The sequence below is a fragment of the Ctenocephalides felis genome, unplaced genomic scaffold (assembly GCF_003426905.1).
Source record: "Ctenocephalides felis isolate EL2017-DRISC unplaced genomic scaffold, ASM342690v1 CF-g0.4_SCAFFOLD_01753, whole genome shotgun sequence".
Lineage (NCBI taxonomy): Eukaryota > Metazoa > Arthropoda > Insecta > Siphonaptera > Pulicidae > Ctenocephalides > Ctenocephalides felis.
Window position 1 is genome coordinate 16234 of NW_020537907.1, and position 17852 is coordinate 34085.

The 17852-nt window shown below is 28.5% G+C and overlaps 1 protein-coding gene across 1 annotated transcript in view; it reads right to left on the reverse strand.

Moving 5' to 3' along the window:
* The window catches only part of LOC113374368 (GTP-binding protein Rit2-like), a 30187-nt gene extending 12842 nt beyond the window's left edge, over window positions 1–17345 (reverse strand). Inside the window, exons 1-2 of the mRNA XM_026614461.1 lie at window positions 17198–17345; window positions 8928–9114 (exon numbers count right to left, since the gene is read on the reverse strand). Coding sequence (XP_026470246.1) covers window positions 8928–9114; window positions 17198–17345 — 335 coding nt within the window. The remainder of the gene's footprint in view (window positions 1–8927; window positions 9115–17197) is intronic.
* Between the last annotated feature and the right edge of the window lie 507 nt (window positions 17346–17852).

The window sequence follows — 17852 nt, forward strand, 5'->3', positions numbered from 1 at the left end:
GAAATATTGATATTGTTTGTACTATCATAAATTTTCATTTTGTAGAGCATTTTCTATATTACACGTGCCACAGTAACTTTGTAAAAGACTTTTCGATCCCATTTTCAACTAGTGCATATATTGCTGGAAGATCAAAACATATTAGTAAATGCAATTTATAAGCAATGAAAATTCTTTTGGTCTCTCACATATATCATACATTTTTATCTTATAGAGAATTTTTTGCACTACACGTGCTTCAGTAACTATGTAAAAGCCCTTTCGATCATATTTGTGCATGGGGAAGATCAAACATGTTATTAAACGCAATCTATGAGCAAAGAAAATCCTTTTGGGCTCTTTGAAACCAAACTCAACTTCCAATATGATACAATTATCTCGCAATAAATATATTATACTAAAACCTCTCGTGCGGTACACAAAGCTATCTTTTACGTAACATTTCCTCCTGAAATGTATTACAAAAGGAGGACTTGGTGTATTACCAGGTTGTCACCGCAAAGTAACAAACTTCCAATAATAGCCTTTAATAGAATATCACGTATTTGGTACATGTTTCGAGAGCACAGCACGTGTCTCCTATCGTATTATCGGAATAAATGAGCAAATAAACCGAACATGTGAAATATTGCAAGGCTTTCTTGTGTTAAGCCACGATCGCAACTTTTAACTAAGAGGAGGATATCCTATTGAATAACTTTGTTGAGTTTTAGAATTTTGATACTTTGGTACTGGAAATATTTTGGGCAGGAAATAGACGTGGAAACACTTTGATATTTACAGTCGAAAATGTTAAACCTCTTGGGAACATGGGTATTTGAAAAGTGCAAGCTGCCCATACTTCCACCCATGGTTATGTGGGTGTAATATTTTGGGCTGTAAATGTCAAAATGTTTAATAATTGGCTAAAGGTTTTCAATTAAAATTTTTATTATTAGGGTTGATCTTTAGCAAGCTTAAGGTTTTATATTGTATTTTTTAGTTTATACACAAGACCACAAAAAGTTGTCTGTACGACGTAATATTTTCAATGTATATTTTACCGCAATCTAAAGTTATAATTAAGGGTTAAACTGTAAAAATCGGAGAGAAATCCCCAAAAAATGTCAAAACCTCGTTCTAGTAATTTTTCTGCGTTGTAATGAAAATCTTAAATTTCTGTCGTTTTCTAGACCTGTGCAACGCATTTCTGCAATGCTTTTTCCCTCTTAATTATTTCTCTTATCTGAATCTGCAAAATTATGTATGACAATCATTGTCATTTTATGATTATAATTTTCTCCACAATATATCTTGTTTAAAAGTAATAAAGTTGGAGCATTCATGTGACAAACTATAAAATTCAAATGTAGCCCGTCAAGCTTTTTTTTGAATAACATTAGTCAATGAACATGGTTTGTCTTTCACGGCACCCGCTGTTTGAGAAAAGCACTAAAAGTGTCTCTGAAAAAGGCCCGTTTCGTATTTATTCTCGTTTTTGGCATATAAATCACTTTCGCTATTTCATATATCGTAGACTGACCTCCGGTAGGTATAATCTGAAAGCTCATTTAAATTTCTTTTAGATTGTCCCTTCCTTTTTTATCAATGAGTAAAAGTGGTTATAAATAATTTTTCAAAGTTTCATAGTTGCCAAAAAAGGGAACATTTCCTATCTTTGAAAAGGAGAAATAATCCAGTGAAAACGAAAGAAAAATAAGACAAAGAAAGAGATCTACTATCATCAGATCCTAAAAACTTGAAAGCTTCTTTTTTTCTTTTTGGTGAATTATTCACAATTTTGTCATTTTATTTTAAACTATTTGATCTGCAATTTCATCTTGAAAGTACCTTTATATATTATACATTCTACATATTTTAAATTTGTTTAAAACGTACTCTGCTGAATTTGCATCAATGTCAAAATTAATGGATATTCCTATATTTCAAGTTCCATTCCAATGTTTCGAGCGGTTCAGTACAAAAAATTTGAATCATTACTAAAATTTCTATTAATTTTTTAGGTTAAAATATATTCCAAATATATAACCATATAGGTACTATTTTTTCTATCTCATATTTTTTACTAGATCAGTGCTCTAAGCAATAGTTTCAAGTAAAAGCTTTAGGCTTAAATCTATCTCGAATAAATATATTTTATCAATACAAATCATACATATTAAAAATTCGCTCAGAATATGTTTTACCAAATTTCCCTCGACCCTCCTACTAAACCCTCACCCGTGGTTTTGCTTATAATACCCCCCATGAAAGCTTTCTCAGCGCGGTGCCTTATAATAGTACTAGACGTACTGAAACAAAGCGTTGAATAAGACCACAGTGCGTTTAACGCAAAAGCTCAATCCGAGGAACAAAAGCTTTGAAGACAATTAAAAAAGACCACAGATTTTTTGTGATCGATTTTCTCGGTCATCAGGAGAAATGAGAATATTAAGTAAAATTAATTATTCCAAAGATATAAAAAACATTTTACAATGTTATTTAATTTACTTGATTGAAAATTATCAATTACATAAGTCCAACAATTAAATTCATCAACCAAGCACTTACTTTATTTGGTTGGTTGTATGTAGCATTATTAAATTAATCTGCTACATATTCGTATTTTTGATAATTTAATTTACCTGGTTTTAGTAATATTATTTTATAATTAATTCTTCATGCAAATCCCACATGCATTTTAATTCAATTTATGTTCATTACTTAAGCCCTTTAATATTTACGAATATTTTTCTTGCGCATTATTTAATTTAATGGTAACTAGAATATTGCTCTAGTATATTTATTTAGAGTATGTAATTTATTTAAGAAATAATTAATAATTCTTTTATTAAAATGGATCTTGTACAAAACGTTGACATTTATAATTTTTCTGTTACACAGCGCGGCTGCCAAAATGGATTATGAATTCCCATGGCCTGCGATTATTTGAAAAAGAAGAATGTAATGATGAATTGCAAGATTTTTTAAATACATTAAGAATGTAAAGAAAAACCAAAAAACCATCTAAAGAATTTCTAATGTAATAAATAACAAAAATGGTTCAATTCATTTTAATCATACATGCTAAAGTAGATTTTCATAATTCAAACAAAAGCTCAATTTTATCAGAGATCATATTTGCAATATGATTTGGTAAATAAACTCATAATAAAATATTAAACGATTCGTATCAAATACAAGTCCATTTCGCATCTGACTTTGATGTCAAGATGTTTGCAGATTGAAATGGTTTTAATATTATATGAAGACAACATCGAGGTTTATAAAATACTTATAAATATATATACCTATATATATATATATATATATATATATATATATTTAAATAAATTTAGTAGAAATATTTTAAATAATTTTCAAAAAAAAATTACAAAATGCATATATTAATTTTTATTTAAAACTACCTCAGTAATTTATTAATCTAAAAAAATTATACAATTTTTGAGCTTTTTAAAAATAATTTTAAAATATCAAAAAAATATAATACATAGATCATAACAAAAATCTAATTTATACATTTTTATACAGTTTAAATAATTTGAAATAAAATGGAAATATAACTAATTGTTATAACCAAATCAAATATTCCAAAATCGACTCTACTAATTGCTTTGCATCAATAATGTCTAATTACAAAGATCATAAATATTATAGATGACTTTTGTCAAATTATCTTTCACAGTTTTTATTGTGCATAATATAATTCAGTCTAGATACATCTCTATTTTTCCTTTTCGAAAAGTTACAAATTAAGATTGGCATATGTCAAGAAGAGAATTTAAGCGACAATTCCTGATGAGAATATTTGATGATCAACGACTTTGTTCAGAAAACATTGTCAATAAATCAACTTTAATAATAAATCACAGGTAGATTAATAATTAATAATAACCAAGGTAATAGATGATACTATATAATATAAAAACAAACATACCAAAATAAAGTTTAAAATACATATAGCGAAAGAAAGTTCAGAAATCAACAGACAATAAATTGTGAATTATATTTTAATCGATTTCAAGTTCATAAATTGAATAAAAAAGGATTTTACCGATAATTTTTAAACATTTAATAAATAAAATTTCAATTATCAGCTTCTATTTTTTACTAATTTTAAATAAAAAATAAAATTAAATGTATCATATTGATTCATATTAATAGTCTGAAAATCAGTTAAGTAACTGCAAGGAGTTATGGAACTTTTCGCTTGAAATAATTCTAAGATTAGCTTGTCAGCTTTTAATTCATTAAATTATGTTTATTATATATTCAGGAAATTACGTGTCAGAGAGTTTAAAATTGTAGAACTTTAGAAACGATGAAAAGATCATAACCTTATTAAAAGTTTGACATTTTTCTTGCGGTATTATACATATAATAATCTTTAAATTTGAAGACTTTCGAGTAGTAGTTATATGTAACGTAGTTGTAAATACACATAACTGTGTATAAAAAGCATAATATTTTGACAATATTTTGAAGAAACACAAATCAATTTCTTTCTAAATAAAAACTTTACGTGATTTGGAAGTAAGACAATTTGTAAATAAAATTAAATACTCCACGAATATGTATAGGATAGGGCTGAAAGTTCCAATTTGGCTGTGGTTGTTTTGCTGTTTTTCAAAAATTTATAATCTGGTATATAATAAAATCTGCTGAATTTAACTTAAAATTAACGAAATATCTTAAATAACAATATCATATCAAAATTATTAATGTTCACTTAAAAGTTATTTTGAGGTCCCGTAAACTAAACAACTGTGCTTACTACCAAAGAAACTAACAGAATATAATACTTTTGTTATGGATTTTTAAACATTGCCATTTATCTCTAATAGCAACACCGTAAGAATCAAGCTTATGTCTGGTTTTGCAACTTTTGCCCTCTACTTTCAGATATTGTTGTTAAAATTGTCCTAACTTTACTTGTTTTTTATATATCGGTGGTGAATCTTTTCACACGCAGACCTTTAGGCCCCGCTAGACAAAGTTAAAGTATCATGTAACCAATTTTCGAAACTTCAATCTCGATTTCATTTCACGGAATTAGCTAAGAATATGCATAACTATGATGTCCAAATATCCGACGGTATAAATTTATTAGTATTCATATTCTGGTGGTGTTGTAACAACAAAAGGTTGTGTGTTTATGAAAATTTTGGTGAGTGTACGCGGAATTGGTATATTTAAGCCCGTCTGTCTGCCGAAAGCGAAGGATTTGGATATTCGTGGCGCAATGTAAGCCCCGGCGTGTCTATCTTATCTATTGTGCTATCCGGACCGATGCGTCGACCAGACGGATAATATAGGAGAGGATCTGATATATGATGACTCAAAAAACGAGTAATTTGGATTTCCACATATGGTTAATTATTTTTATTAATATATTTTAACATGGTGGGTTTTTTAAAAAATTATTACGGATATCGTGGGAAGTCAGATTTAACCACTTCAGTACGGCGTCTACTGTCCATCAACCATCAAATCGTTCATAGACGGACCCTATGGTGACACTTTCGAGGAGTTATTTTAATTTGAAGCAATCTTTTCACTTGGATGTGAAAAAGGATTAGTCATTTATACACAACTAGTTATAAATTTTCAAAACGTAATTAGTATCAATATCAATGAGGTGCTATCTTTAAATGCAGCCTTTTTGCTTAGACGTGAGACGGTTCTAGACGGTTCTAGTCGAAATTAGTTTGAAATCAACAAAATATTGCATTAATATTCATCAGATTTTATTTAACACATTTATTTCATTTGCATGTAAATAAATCCTGATCAAAACCTTTAAATATGAAATTGGTAATTTTAAATCTATATCAAAATATAGGATTTTTCGGGATCAAAACTAAATACTTCTCTTTAATATATGGAAATAATAAAATTCTATGAAATGAATATATAGTTTTGTTAATTCAAAAATTTCAGAATACTTATGATAAAGAAAGTTTTACGAATTTGTTTTTTGGTTATGATTGATCTTCTGATCATTTACTGACCTTTTACTTCGTAACTTGGAGTGTCAGATTTATATTTAGAAAGCCAAATTTCTTTTAGCGTTCCATGGTAAAAGGCAAATATCCTGGTAAATTTTCTATTATTTTTTGTAAAATGATATTGCAATTTTAGTTATATTTCAATATTGTCAATTTTAAGTTATATTTCAAAACCCTATAGTCAACTAACTCTTTGACTATTTTATCATGTATATACGGCGTCTCAATATCGGATTTTGCGCCAAACGGGAAAAGTGTCGTCTCGGATAGAGCAAACATCGTAAAATCCGAAAATCCCGTACTCTCCGATATTTTTCACTTGACAGAAAATAACATCCTTCACTGTCAAAATATCTCAGGGAAAAAGCCGGTTTATTGAATACAATATTTTTCGAAAGGGTCCGTGTCCGTCAGGTATCCGAAGGGCTTGTTTTGTCCCTGAAGTTTTCTAATTTGTTTAGTCAGGTGTTTTCTTATACATTCGTTAATTTCCATGAGATAAAGGAATTTGATATTCAGTGAATATTAATTAAATGAGATAAATTAGACAATACGTTTAGTTTGATCAAACTGAAATTTCCAATATTCAAATTATTCCGCATGTGCAGGATTTTTATTACTCATAAACTTTTATTACCAGAGCTGAAGAGACACTTAAATCAATATTGATTTAATCCGACACACAAATCAAACATTCAGCACATCTCCAATTTATTATTTTAGCGATGACAATTTTCACAGCAAAAGTTCACCCACTTGTTATCTTCGATACTAAATATTTTCACAATGCGTGAGTGCCGAAAAAGTTTGAAAAACTTTAGTATGAGTTGAGAGTTTTTTCCGAAATATATTGTTTGTTTTCCATTACAACGCTTTTTGGGAGAAAATATAAGAAGCGTGTAAGCCATTCGATAATGGAAATGGCATTAACGCATGAAGTCCCTTAATATAATATAACGTAATGAATAAATTTCGAGGCTGAACAAAAAATGCTGTGTTGGGAAAAAATAAATTAAATAAAGAACCAATTGTGATCGTTATAATTGCGTTACAAAATCCACCCAATAAAATCGAGGGTACAACCACTTTTCTTCATTTTTTCGGTAAATACATAAGGATTATTGTCGTGATATAAAATGCTAAATTGATATTTAAATGAGTACTTCCGATTTATATATAATAACGGTCTTAATTTGATTTGCTGAAATAATATTTGCTGCTCAAACGCACTCAAGGATGAACCAAAAAATAATAAGGAGTTGTAGAAACAAGGATTTAAAGTACTGTGTGATTTAGCAAATTAAACATATAATTTAAACTCATTTTTTATTAAAGATAAATTTATGATCATATTTGAATTATTCACAGTCGTAGACTTATTTACTGATATATTGAAAACAAGCTACAAAAAATAAATAATAATGAAAAAAATAAAGGTAAGAAAATCCGGAGAAGGAAATGAATACTAGGCACTAAAGAATATAGTGCATATAGAACAATTGTGTTTTTTCAAAGGAATGCTTAAGTTTGCCAATTTAAATCATTCACCTCATAGTTATATTTCCTTAAATCACAAATAATTGTTTCTAAGTACCCTCATGTTTTCAGTACAAAGAACAGTCAAGCAATTTTGTCATTTCGCTTCTCTGAAGAGATTGTTCGAGCATCAGTAAACAAAAAGCAATAAGGAACTAATTAAAGAATCATTGTACACACAATTTCCCGTTTAATGAAGTTGTTTATTTACGTCTGTTGAAACTGTTTTTCATTCATTTGACATTTTAGAAACAGAGGATTTGACTAATTGAAAATGATTTGCTTACATAGTATCTTAGCCACCAGTACTTTATTTTAATTGACAATTATAAAGGAAACTTAGCTTATTTCCGTCAAGCAAAACATAGATTAATTTTATATATTTTACTATTGATAATACGAAAGTTGCGCTATAGATTACAGGTATTTTCTCAAATTAAGAAACCATTATTATAATTTAAGGGTACAATGAGCATAGCACATAAATTATATAAATTCCTTTACAAACACGTGGCACAATGTATTCAATTTTCTTATTACTAATTTGCTCTAATGTTGAGAATTTTGTTTGCAAAGTTTTATTTCAAGATATTTCTCAGTACTACAACATTGTAGATATAATTTTGTGAGCGGTTTAATGAAAAATATTTGCTGAATATTCTTTAAAATTTCTTGTTTAAGTTTATAGAAACTGTTCTTTATATTAAAAAACACAAATTACATATCTCTATAAAAGGAATACTTAAATCTTTTTTAATTAAAAAAACTCAACACACACTCAAGTTCTATCTTAGTATTCAGATATATGTAGATCTGCATAGTACAATATTGTACCTCATTTCATCTAAGAAAAGCTATGATAATAAATGAATAGTATTAAAAAAATACAATCGCAAATTATATAGTGGAGCTACGGTCTTAGGAGGCGTCCATTAATTACGTGAGCGAGTTTTTAGGGATTTTTGGACCCCCCTCCCCCTTGGTGATACATGGTGATATTCAAAATTCAAAGCCAAAGCCAAAGGAAAAACACCAAAAGTGAACCCATAGAAATAAAACTGGAGTGGACAGGACTAAAAAAAGAACATATTCTTTTTCAGAAATTAAATCGGAAGATTAGTAATTTATGGCTTGTGATGAATTTTAAGGAAGTATATTGAGTAGAGTTCATAAATAATTTTTCAAAAATTTATAGCTCATGAGAATACTTCACATTTTGACAGATTCATGGAAATTCTTATAATTGTGTAAGATTGTATTAGCATATTTTTCTACAGCCCAAGAATTACTTTATGAATCACCATGAATCAATGATTTCTACATAACAAATGAATTGATTCCTCATCCAGATACATAAATCACCATAAAGATAAGTATTCTCACCTGCTGGCTGTGGAATTGACGCTGGTGTTCGATCTGGAACGCCTGCTGATGATGCTGTCACCACAATTCACCACGCTTCCCTTCGACGTGATCGAAAATGATCGAAGTCGGTACAAATCGTCGCTCGCCCGAGGATTATATGGACGATCAGGCAAGGAGCAGACTCTCGGCCTGGCATGGTCTGGAACTGAGGACAAAATTAAATTAAATTCCAACTAATGGAGACAATTTACAATCTAAATTCCTATTGCTAGATATGTTTGTTTTTTGAAGAATTATTAGACTGATAAAAAAAAAGTTTGGTTTACGAAATTATTTGAAAATCTGATTTAACAAGTATTTATCGAAAACATACTGCATCAGAAAATTTATAACTGTTTTATATATCTTGATCAAGAAGATTTTTTTGTATCTAATGAACATCAAATTCATTTGATTCTATTTTACTCCTACTGTCCTCGTTAGTGCGCAGGGGTTTTATTTCCGATGTTACTGAATTTATTTTCATATTTATTTTTATAGAATATGAAATACTGATGAAAAAATCTATCGCTTGTTTCCGAAACGAGACTGTGAATTTGATTCGCATAAATCAATCAAGGCGCTTATGCCGTTTTGCTGGTACTATACACGTGCTGTGCTACGCGTAGCATTCCGCGTAGACTGTGGGTTGGGGAAATATTTGATTAGCAAATATTTAAATATAAAAATTAAATTTATTTTAACTAATTATTCTTATTATATATTCAAGATTATTTGAATTTGTTTTAGATATTTTTTTTAATTTTTTTAAAAACGATTCACAGAATTAAAGATACTAGAAATTAGTAGCTGTTTTTTTAACACGATCGCTCCACCGTATTTTATACTGCAAGTTAAAATAAGGAAAGTTTACTGCAAGTTTAGTAATGCTTTCTTGTCTTAATATATATTATTAATAAAAATTAATTAAATAAGTATAAATATCAATAATCTAAATAGAAGTGTGAATGCTTTTAGGAACTAAAGCTCGTGTATTTTAGTGTTTCGTGCCACATTTTTTTTTTAAACAGACAAATATGAAATTGTAAACATATTAAGCTATCTTCATATATTGTTTATATTAGTAAGCAAATAAAATTAATTTGTTTTTTAACAATTTGATTCGTGTAAAAAAGTGGCAAATTATAATTATTTTTTCATTTCTTCAAATTTTGGCTTATCATAGTAAGTTAGTAACAACAACACTTTTTTGGGCACTTTTTGGGAATTGCCCACTATGATAAAATTTCGGTTACAATTATTATTTTGGAAGACTTTTCAATATGTTGACTGGCTCTTTCACAGTGGTAGAAGCGTGGAGCTATTGTAAATGCCACAGCGTCGGCGAGATTATAAAATCGATATACCATTTAAAACAACTTGATGACGATCGCGGGCTACATCTGTACTTTTGTTCGGCTTTGTAATGCCATACAGAAATATTGTATTATATTCGTCATGTAACAGAATAACGATATAACGAAAATTTAATAAAAATAAAAATGAGTATAAAATAATATATTATTTTGTAAATTAATGTATGTTAATAACGTATAAAAATATAATAAAGAGATAAATATAATAGCATTTTGAGATCATGAGATCAGGGATCTATCTATAGAATTTATCTATAGAATTTATCTAAGAAGTGCTTTTGATTTTATATTATCATTATCATCTTAATTGAATATAAAACTTCTGTAACATAGTTCCTTTCACAAATATTCACTAAAATAAATCAAATGTATAGTTTCATATCGTGAGGTAGTTTATATGTAAACGTACGGTATCCTGTGCAACTTGTGTATGATCAACTTTTTGTTTGTCAAACATAGTTATACGAGATTATATTTGTGTTGAAAATAAGTTGAAACTGTCGGACTGTCAGATTTATGAAATCACAGAAGGTAGTGAATTATTAAATATAACCGAGGGAAAACACACATTGCAAAATGTATTGTTAATTACAAAAAATAAGGGTAGTGAGTAATTTTTGATTGAAAATAAGAAAATTCTAGTTGGATACCAAATACTTACATACGTGTTTTTTCTTGAAAACAGTTTTCGTCAAAATATGTTTACGTAAAAGACGATATTTGAAACAAAGGTCATTAAAGAGTTATACTGCAGAACATCTTATTGATTAACCAAAGTTACTAAATGGTGTGTGATTTTAGATCAAAGAACGAAAAAAGTTTGTCATCCGATTTATTGCATTTGATTTTATGATAATGATTTTTTTCCATTTTTGCACCTCCATTATTATGGTGCTACAGTTTTTAAGAATAGGGGCAGAAGGCCTATTAATAAGATAAATTCCAAACGTCTCAGGATCTTTTTATGCAAATACTCTGCCATTGTGTTACCATAGCAATTTTCGTGAGTGCATCACCCCAAGACTCCCAGTAAATCTAAGACCTCTTCTTACCTCTGAAGGCATTTGTCAGTCAGACATGTTCTGGTGAATTAGGGTCACCAAACATCAGTCTTTGCCCAGAGGAGACTTTTAGTGAAACAGGACGTAGAACTATGTAGATTTTTTTGTACATAAAATATAATTCAGTAGAAATGTTCTGTAGTGTTTGTGATGCTTTGTACTCGCCTAATTAGTTTTTAATTAGCTTTGACATTACATTTTCTATGTACAAACTTGCAGACATGTGCAGATATGGCTACTGTGTTGTATTTTTTCCATTTCTACTCATTATGAGGTTTAAAATCATTTTAATTAATAAGCTATATTTAGAACTAACACGTTTTCAAAGCAATTTGCATAAAGAAAAACATGATTTAAATATTTTAGAGGCAGAAAATAAAAGAAAATATTTTAAATACATAAGAAAATTATTAAATCTAAAAACTAATTTAAAATGTATTGAGATATGAATTCAAGCAGAAATTGAATATTTCAATATTTCGCGAATAAAAATAAAAATATAATTATTAATTAAATCTCTATAAAATAAAATATTACTTTTTCAAATAAATGTGAAAAAGGTGGTATATCACATAAATTAATTTATGGTTGTACAAAACACAATTTATTTGGTTAATAAATTATCCGATATTTTAGTAGAATGTAAAGCTCTAATTATTAATGATTTAGTTAATCCCTCAAATTTGTCTATGTTGTTAAAATTTAAAATCATTTGATTGAACTGATGTTTTGATATTACAAAAAATAAATAAAATCTTTTATAATTTTTAAAGAAGTCATCTACTTTATATAAATATATTTTTGCAACATTATCGTTTCCATGATACGTTTTCATCACGATTATATTTTCTATACAATAGAAATTTTAAATTAATAATTTAATACCCTTTCTTATTTCGACATCCGAGTTATAATTAAACAGAAGCCGAGGTATTTCGGAGTTAACAATGAAAGTATGAAATTATCGCAACAAAAGCTACAAAAACTGATCGAAAATTTGATTTTGATGAATATTGTTAATGAATAGCAATGAAATTGATCCATAAAGTATTTTATTAATTACGTAATATTAATTTCGTATCGAATTTAATTTTACAGTTGTTATTTTATTATAACAGCGACTGTAAAATTTTATTATCTATCTAAATAAATGTTCACACTAATTTTGTGATATTTCTAAATAAAATTGTTCAATGAAGGAATTTCAATATTCGGCGGTTCAGTAGTAATTTTAAATTACTGTAAATAAAAATGTAATAACAAGGTGTTCAAGTCAAATCTTTCCTTTATTTTGTGTGAATAATCGACTTAATGTAAGAAAATTAAAATTTAGCAACTTTGTGACGATATGTAGACATTTCGATATAGTTTATTATTGCATTTTGATAAAATATTCATTATTAAGCTTTTGTAATTGAACAGTCAATTTAAAGGTGTTCTTTTAGACCATCATAGAAAATATCATAAAAAATGTCAAATCAAAATTAAACTAAAGCTTTTTTATTTCTTTCAGTTTCTATTTTATTTATAATACTAATTAATTGAATTCAATACGAATTTAATTATAAGAAATATTGGCCCAACTTTTTGTGCCTTAGAGTAGCTTACAGAAGTTTCTGATATCAAAAGCTCTTGGACTAGATTTTGTAGTTTCAAAATAAATAAATTGAATCTAAAGTGAATAAAATTCAATAATCATTTACTTACAAGAAATGATTATGTGGTATCGACTATAATAATTTAAATTAATATTAGACCCAACTTTTTAAGCCTTAAAATGGCTTATAGAAATCAAAAGCTCTTGGACTAAATTTTGTAATTTCAAAGTAAATAAATTAAATTAAAAAATAAAATTAATTAGATTCAATTATCATTTAGTTACAAGAAATGATAAATGTGGTCTCGACTATAACAATATAAATTAATATTACACCGAACTTTGAATGTCTTCCCCAAGTTTGCTAGATCAAAAGCTCTTGGAGCGTTGGCCCCCTTCGCCACTTCAAGTGAGTGGTTTAGATAATATTAACAGTCTTCTTGGGCAATGTTGCATGGGAAATATGTTCTCTGCCAGAACAACAACTTGGAATCTTGTTGTGTATTTACATAGCTCATATTCAAATAACACGAGCAGGTGGAAACCTGAGTTAATAGTTTGCCAATTAAATTATTATACATAATAACCCACGCGGAGAAACGATAGATAAATGATAATTGACTCGATCAATATAATTTATATCTTAATAATTGGAAATACGTGATTTTTTAAATGCATAGTCGCGTAAATATCCATATTTATAATCATAATTTTGTAATACTTATTTCAAACTGTTTAATTCTAGTATGTATTTATGACTAAAATATATCCTCCAATGAGTGCAAAATATATGTGCTAATGGTTTCTAATCTCGTCTGATAAACAAGATTCAAGGTTCATTTTCATTGATCCAAAATAAATTCCGTTTAGTTATTTTAATTATTTGTGAATCTATATTATTTCAGGCCTAATTCAAATATATCAATTGTGATATATTACCTCTGTTTTGGATCAGATAATATTGCAGATCGAATGCACACATTATTTTGACTCTACATTTAATTCCGGATAGTTTATATTTAACAAAACTAATTAAACTAACATAATTGATGTATGCTAGTTATAGGTACGTCCAATTCAGATAGGAGCCTGTAATTAAAACCTAATCTATTACTGGATCAATTTAGTAAAAATTATAATTATTCTTTAATCTTATGTTTCTGACTGGCAAATTAAATTATCAGAAAAATACAAATATTTAGCTAATACTAATAGCAGTATGATTCTGTGATTGGTTTTCAAAGAAGTACAAAATTATTTCTCATAATTTTGGAGTTTTAGACATTCTTAAGTTTAAACTGATTATTTCACCTGTACTATTGTTTATATAAAAAAGAAATTTAAATATTCAGGTTGATATAATAAGAAGTGCTTAAGAAATAGATTTCTACAGGTGTATGCAGGTACAGGTTAGAATATATAGATTTTTTTATATTAGATTATAAAAATTGTATAGGTATATCATGTGAGATATGTGTGTTTCAAATAGCAGAGCAATACGCTATTATTATAATTATTATTCTAATCGTCAATCTTTATTCTAAGTCAATTATGATAAATTTTGTTAATAAAATTAATACACGTAATTGTTGCGTAACAAAATCGAAAACTACTAATTAAACAGACAATATTTTACAAAGTAATGATAGTTCAATAATGAATTGGACTCGGAAATATGAGAGCTTTTAAAAATATTACCAATTATAGGAAAATTATAACATCGCAAATGCAATTAACTTAACGGCATTAAATGTTTGTGTTTATTCGTGCATCAAGTTGAGTGATATGAATTAATTAGTTGAAGCACGTCTACGGAATAATTGATAATTATAATATATTGCATATTATAATTTATAAATGAAGACGTGTTTTATTCATAGATGCTACTAAAAGCTTATAACTGGATATTATAAATAATCTCATTAAACATAGATTGATAGCAAACATTTTATAGTTATCAAAAACTTGATGACATGAGAAATTATTCATGTAATATGAATATATATAACAGTAGTCTTCTTGACAGTTTTAGGCTACAATTTATATATATATATATATATATATATATATATATATAAATATATGTGTGTATGTATATATAGATTAGTTAATATGTAATCCCACGTTTCCTCAAATTGCAGACCTCAGTCCTTTACCATAATGGATTGTGGTTCTTTAGTACTTATAGTAAATCTTCAGCTAGTGTTTTAGACCCAACCCAAGGGTTAACATCATCTTAGCCGATTGAATGTCCCTTTTGCCCTTACTATCATTATTTGCTCATTTTAATGGACTTCGATCAGTTTGCAAGGCCTCAAAGACTTCATTTGATATAATGCCATTTAGTTTATGGCAAGACAGGGGAGCTTATCGAAAACCGACAACTGATGGAAATGACTTATGTGATAATCCTAAAATCTAATGGAACAAGAGTAGCATGTATTATGCATTTTAAGTAAGCTTGAATATAAAAGCCATTTACATATTTTCCTATGCTAACTCACGTAAGGTTTGCATGACGAATAGTTATGAATAAGAGTATGATTCATCAAATATAAATACTCACCTGAACTAAAAATTTTATTTCAGTAGAAGCAATGGAATTTTTATTTTATTACATAATCATAATGCTACTTAAGAACGATCAAAATTATCAAGATTTTCAACATCAACTAACTTTATTCAACTTTCGTAGTTGAAGGATAGTCTCTAAGTAGATTTGAAGCATAATTTTAAAAATAAATCCTAAGAAGATTTTCTAATTTCTATCAGATCCTAAAAATCCTTTTCGTTATCCAAGTTAATGATGAAACGTGAAGAATTGAGAACAAGGCAATAGAATTTCTCAGACTGCCTTTGGCACTTATTACATTGTTTTATACGTCTCGGGAGTACAGCATCACATTTATTGCTTTGCTGCGGTATATATTATTCGAAATGTATATTATTTGGAGAACTGGTGACAAATTTACTCAAAAACTAAAAAATAGTCTTTGGATACTATTTGGCATGACTACAAAAATCTGTCGTATGATGTAAAGTTGGTAAATGATACTGCTGGAATTGGTGGTAGCCTAAAAAACTATAAAATATATCAATATTGAAATTTCAAACGTTCCTTAAAAAAACGTCTGTACCGATTTTACAATTTTATAAGCTATTATCTTTACCTCTCGACACGGAGGAGCTGCGATCAGGTTTGCGAGACGCGATTATTTTTCAGCTATTTCTTTGGAATTAGCAAAAAAGAGCTTTTCTGTAACGGTTTCTGCAAAAATCTTGCTGTATCAAGTTTATGGATTTGCGCATTGTTTACAGAAATTAATTAATAGTTATCTAAATAGAATCTTTATGTCTACGTTACCTAACGAGCAGTCTACAAAACTTCTCTAGCTGTGTAAAAAATGTTACCATTAATTTAAATAAACAAATAATATCAAAAACTACATACATGGTATAAGTAATCTTGCCAGAAATTTCTTATAGCAGATGCTTGATAATTCACAAAATAATTTATTAAGTTTCTTAATTGTTATTGCTTGGGTGGAGCGACTATGGCGGATGCTGAGCACGCCATTGTGGAGTGCAAAAAATGGGAAAAGGGTAGACAAGAACTACGGAGGGAGATAGTCAGGCAAAAAATTCCCTCCTAACCAATTTTATAACATTATTGACTTCATTTCTGCAATAAACAACTAAAAATTTTATCTGAGTAGATATTCCACAAAATTTCACTTACTTATACTCTTTCCCTAATTTGGTGTTCAACTAACATTCGAACAAAAAAAATTTTCTTTTTCCACCTCCCAGCTCTCTGTATTTTTTTCCGTGATGTGTCGGCCACCCACAACGTCTGAGTTAGGCACTGAAATACAATGATCCTGACGTACACTCGTATATTGAGAGACATAAAGAGAGCCCTCGGAAAAGGTGTAAGGATTTCGTCTTGTGGGAGTTACAGTCGAGGAGGATTACCTTGCCACATACGATACCAAGACTTGGTCGATAAACATTTACGCGAGCATCTTGACAGTAAACTGTAAAATTGTGAATGTATAAACTGATATTCTAAACTATCTGCACAAAGAGTTATGAAATTTGAATTCAAATTTTGCGGGTAATATACTTTGTAGATTATTGACCTCAACTCACATAATATAGTTTTTCTGTGAAATTCGATTTTGATATTTTTAAAGCTTCTTATGAAGGTTTTACTGTAGTGACAGTCGTCACAACTCCTAAACATGAAGTATGTTTTTTCGAACAAGTTTACAGCATTGCACACAATAACTATTATTACTATAAACAAGCCGGCTTTTAATTGCTTGGGTGGAGCGACTAGGGCGGATGCAGAGCACGTCATTATGAAGAATTATGGAGGGAGATAGTAAGGAAAAAAAATCTCTCCCCTAACTTTTTTGATAAAGTATATTATTTATTTTACTTATGGGTCAGCAGTCCACAATTTTTTCGTCCAAGATCAACTTTCTATTTCTAGATTTTTTCTATCCATATTCCTTTTCAATAAAATTGCGTTCCCGGATCCTGTATGACATAGGTTGCCTTGTCAATTCTCATAAAATGTCATACGAGAGATGAATATTATGTAATATTCTTTACATCTTTACATGTATCGGAGGTATTATAACGGATGCTTTAGAATATATTCCTTAGTATGGTTATGGGATATGATGTGGGGCTTTGGAAACCTAGGTGATGGATTAGAATTGTCTACGTTTGAATCTGTAAGAGATACGTATGTAAAAGATGAGAGGTGACATAAATCAATCTATTAAAATGTAAAATGACCTTATTTCTCTGAAATATTTTTGAACAAATTTATTGCAAAGCAGTCGTTGATCATAGCAAA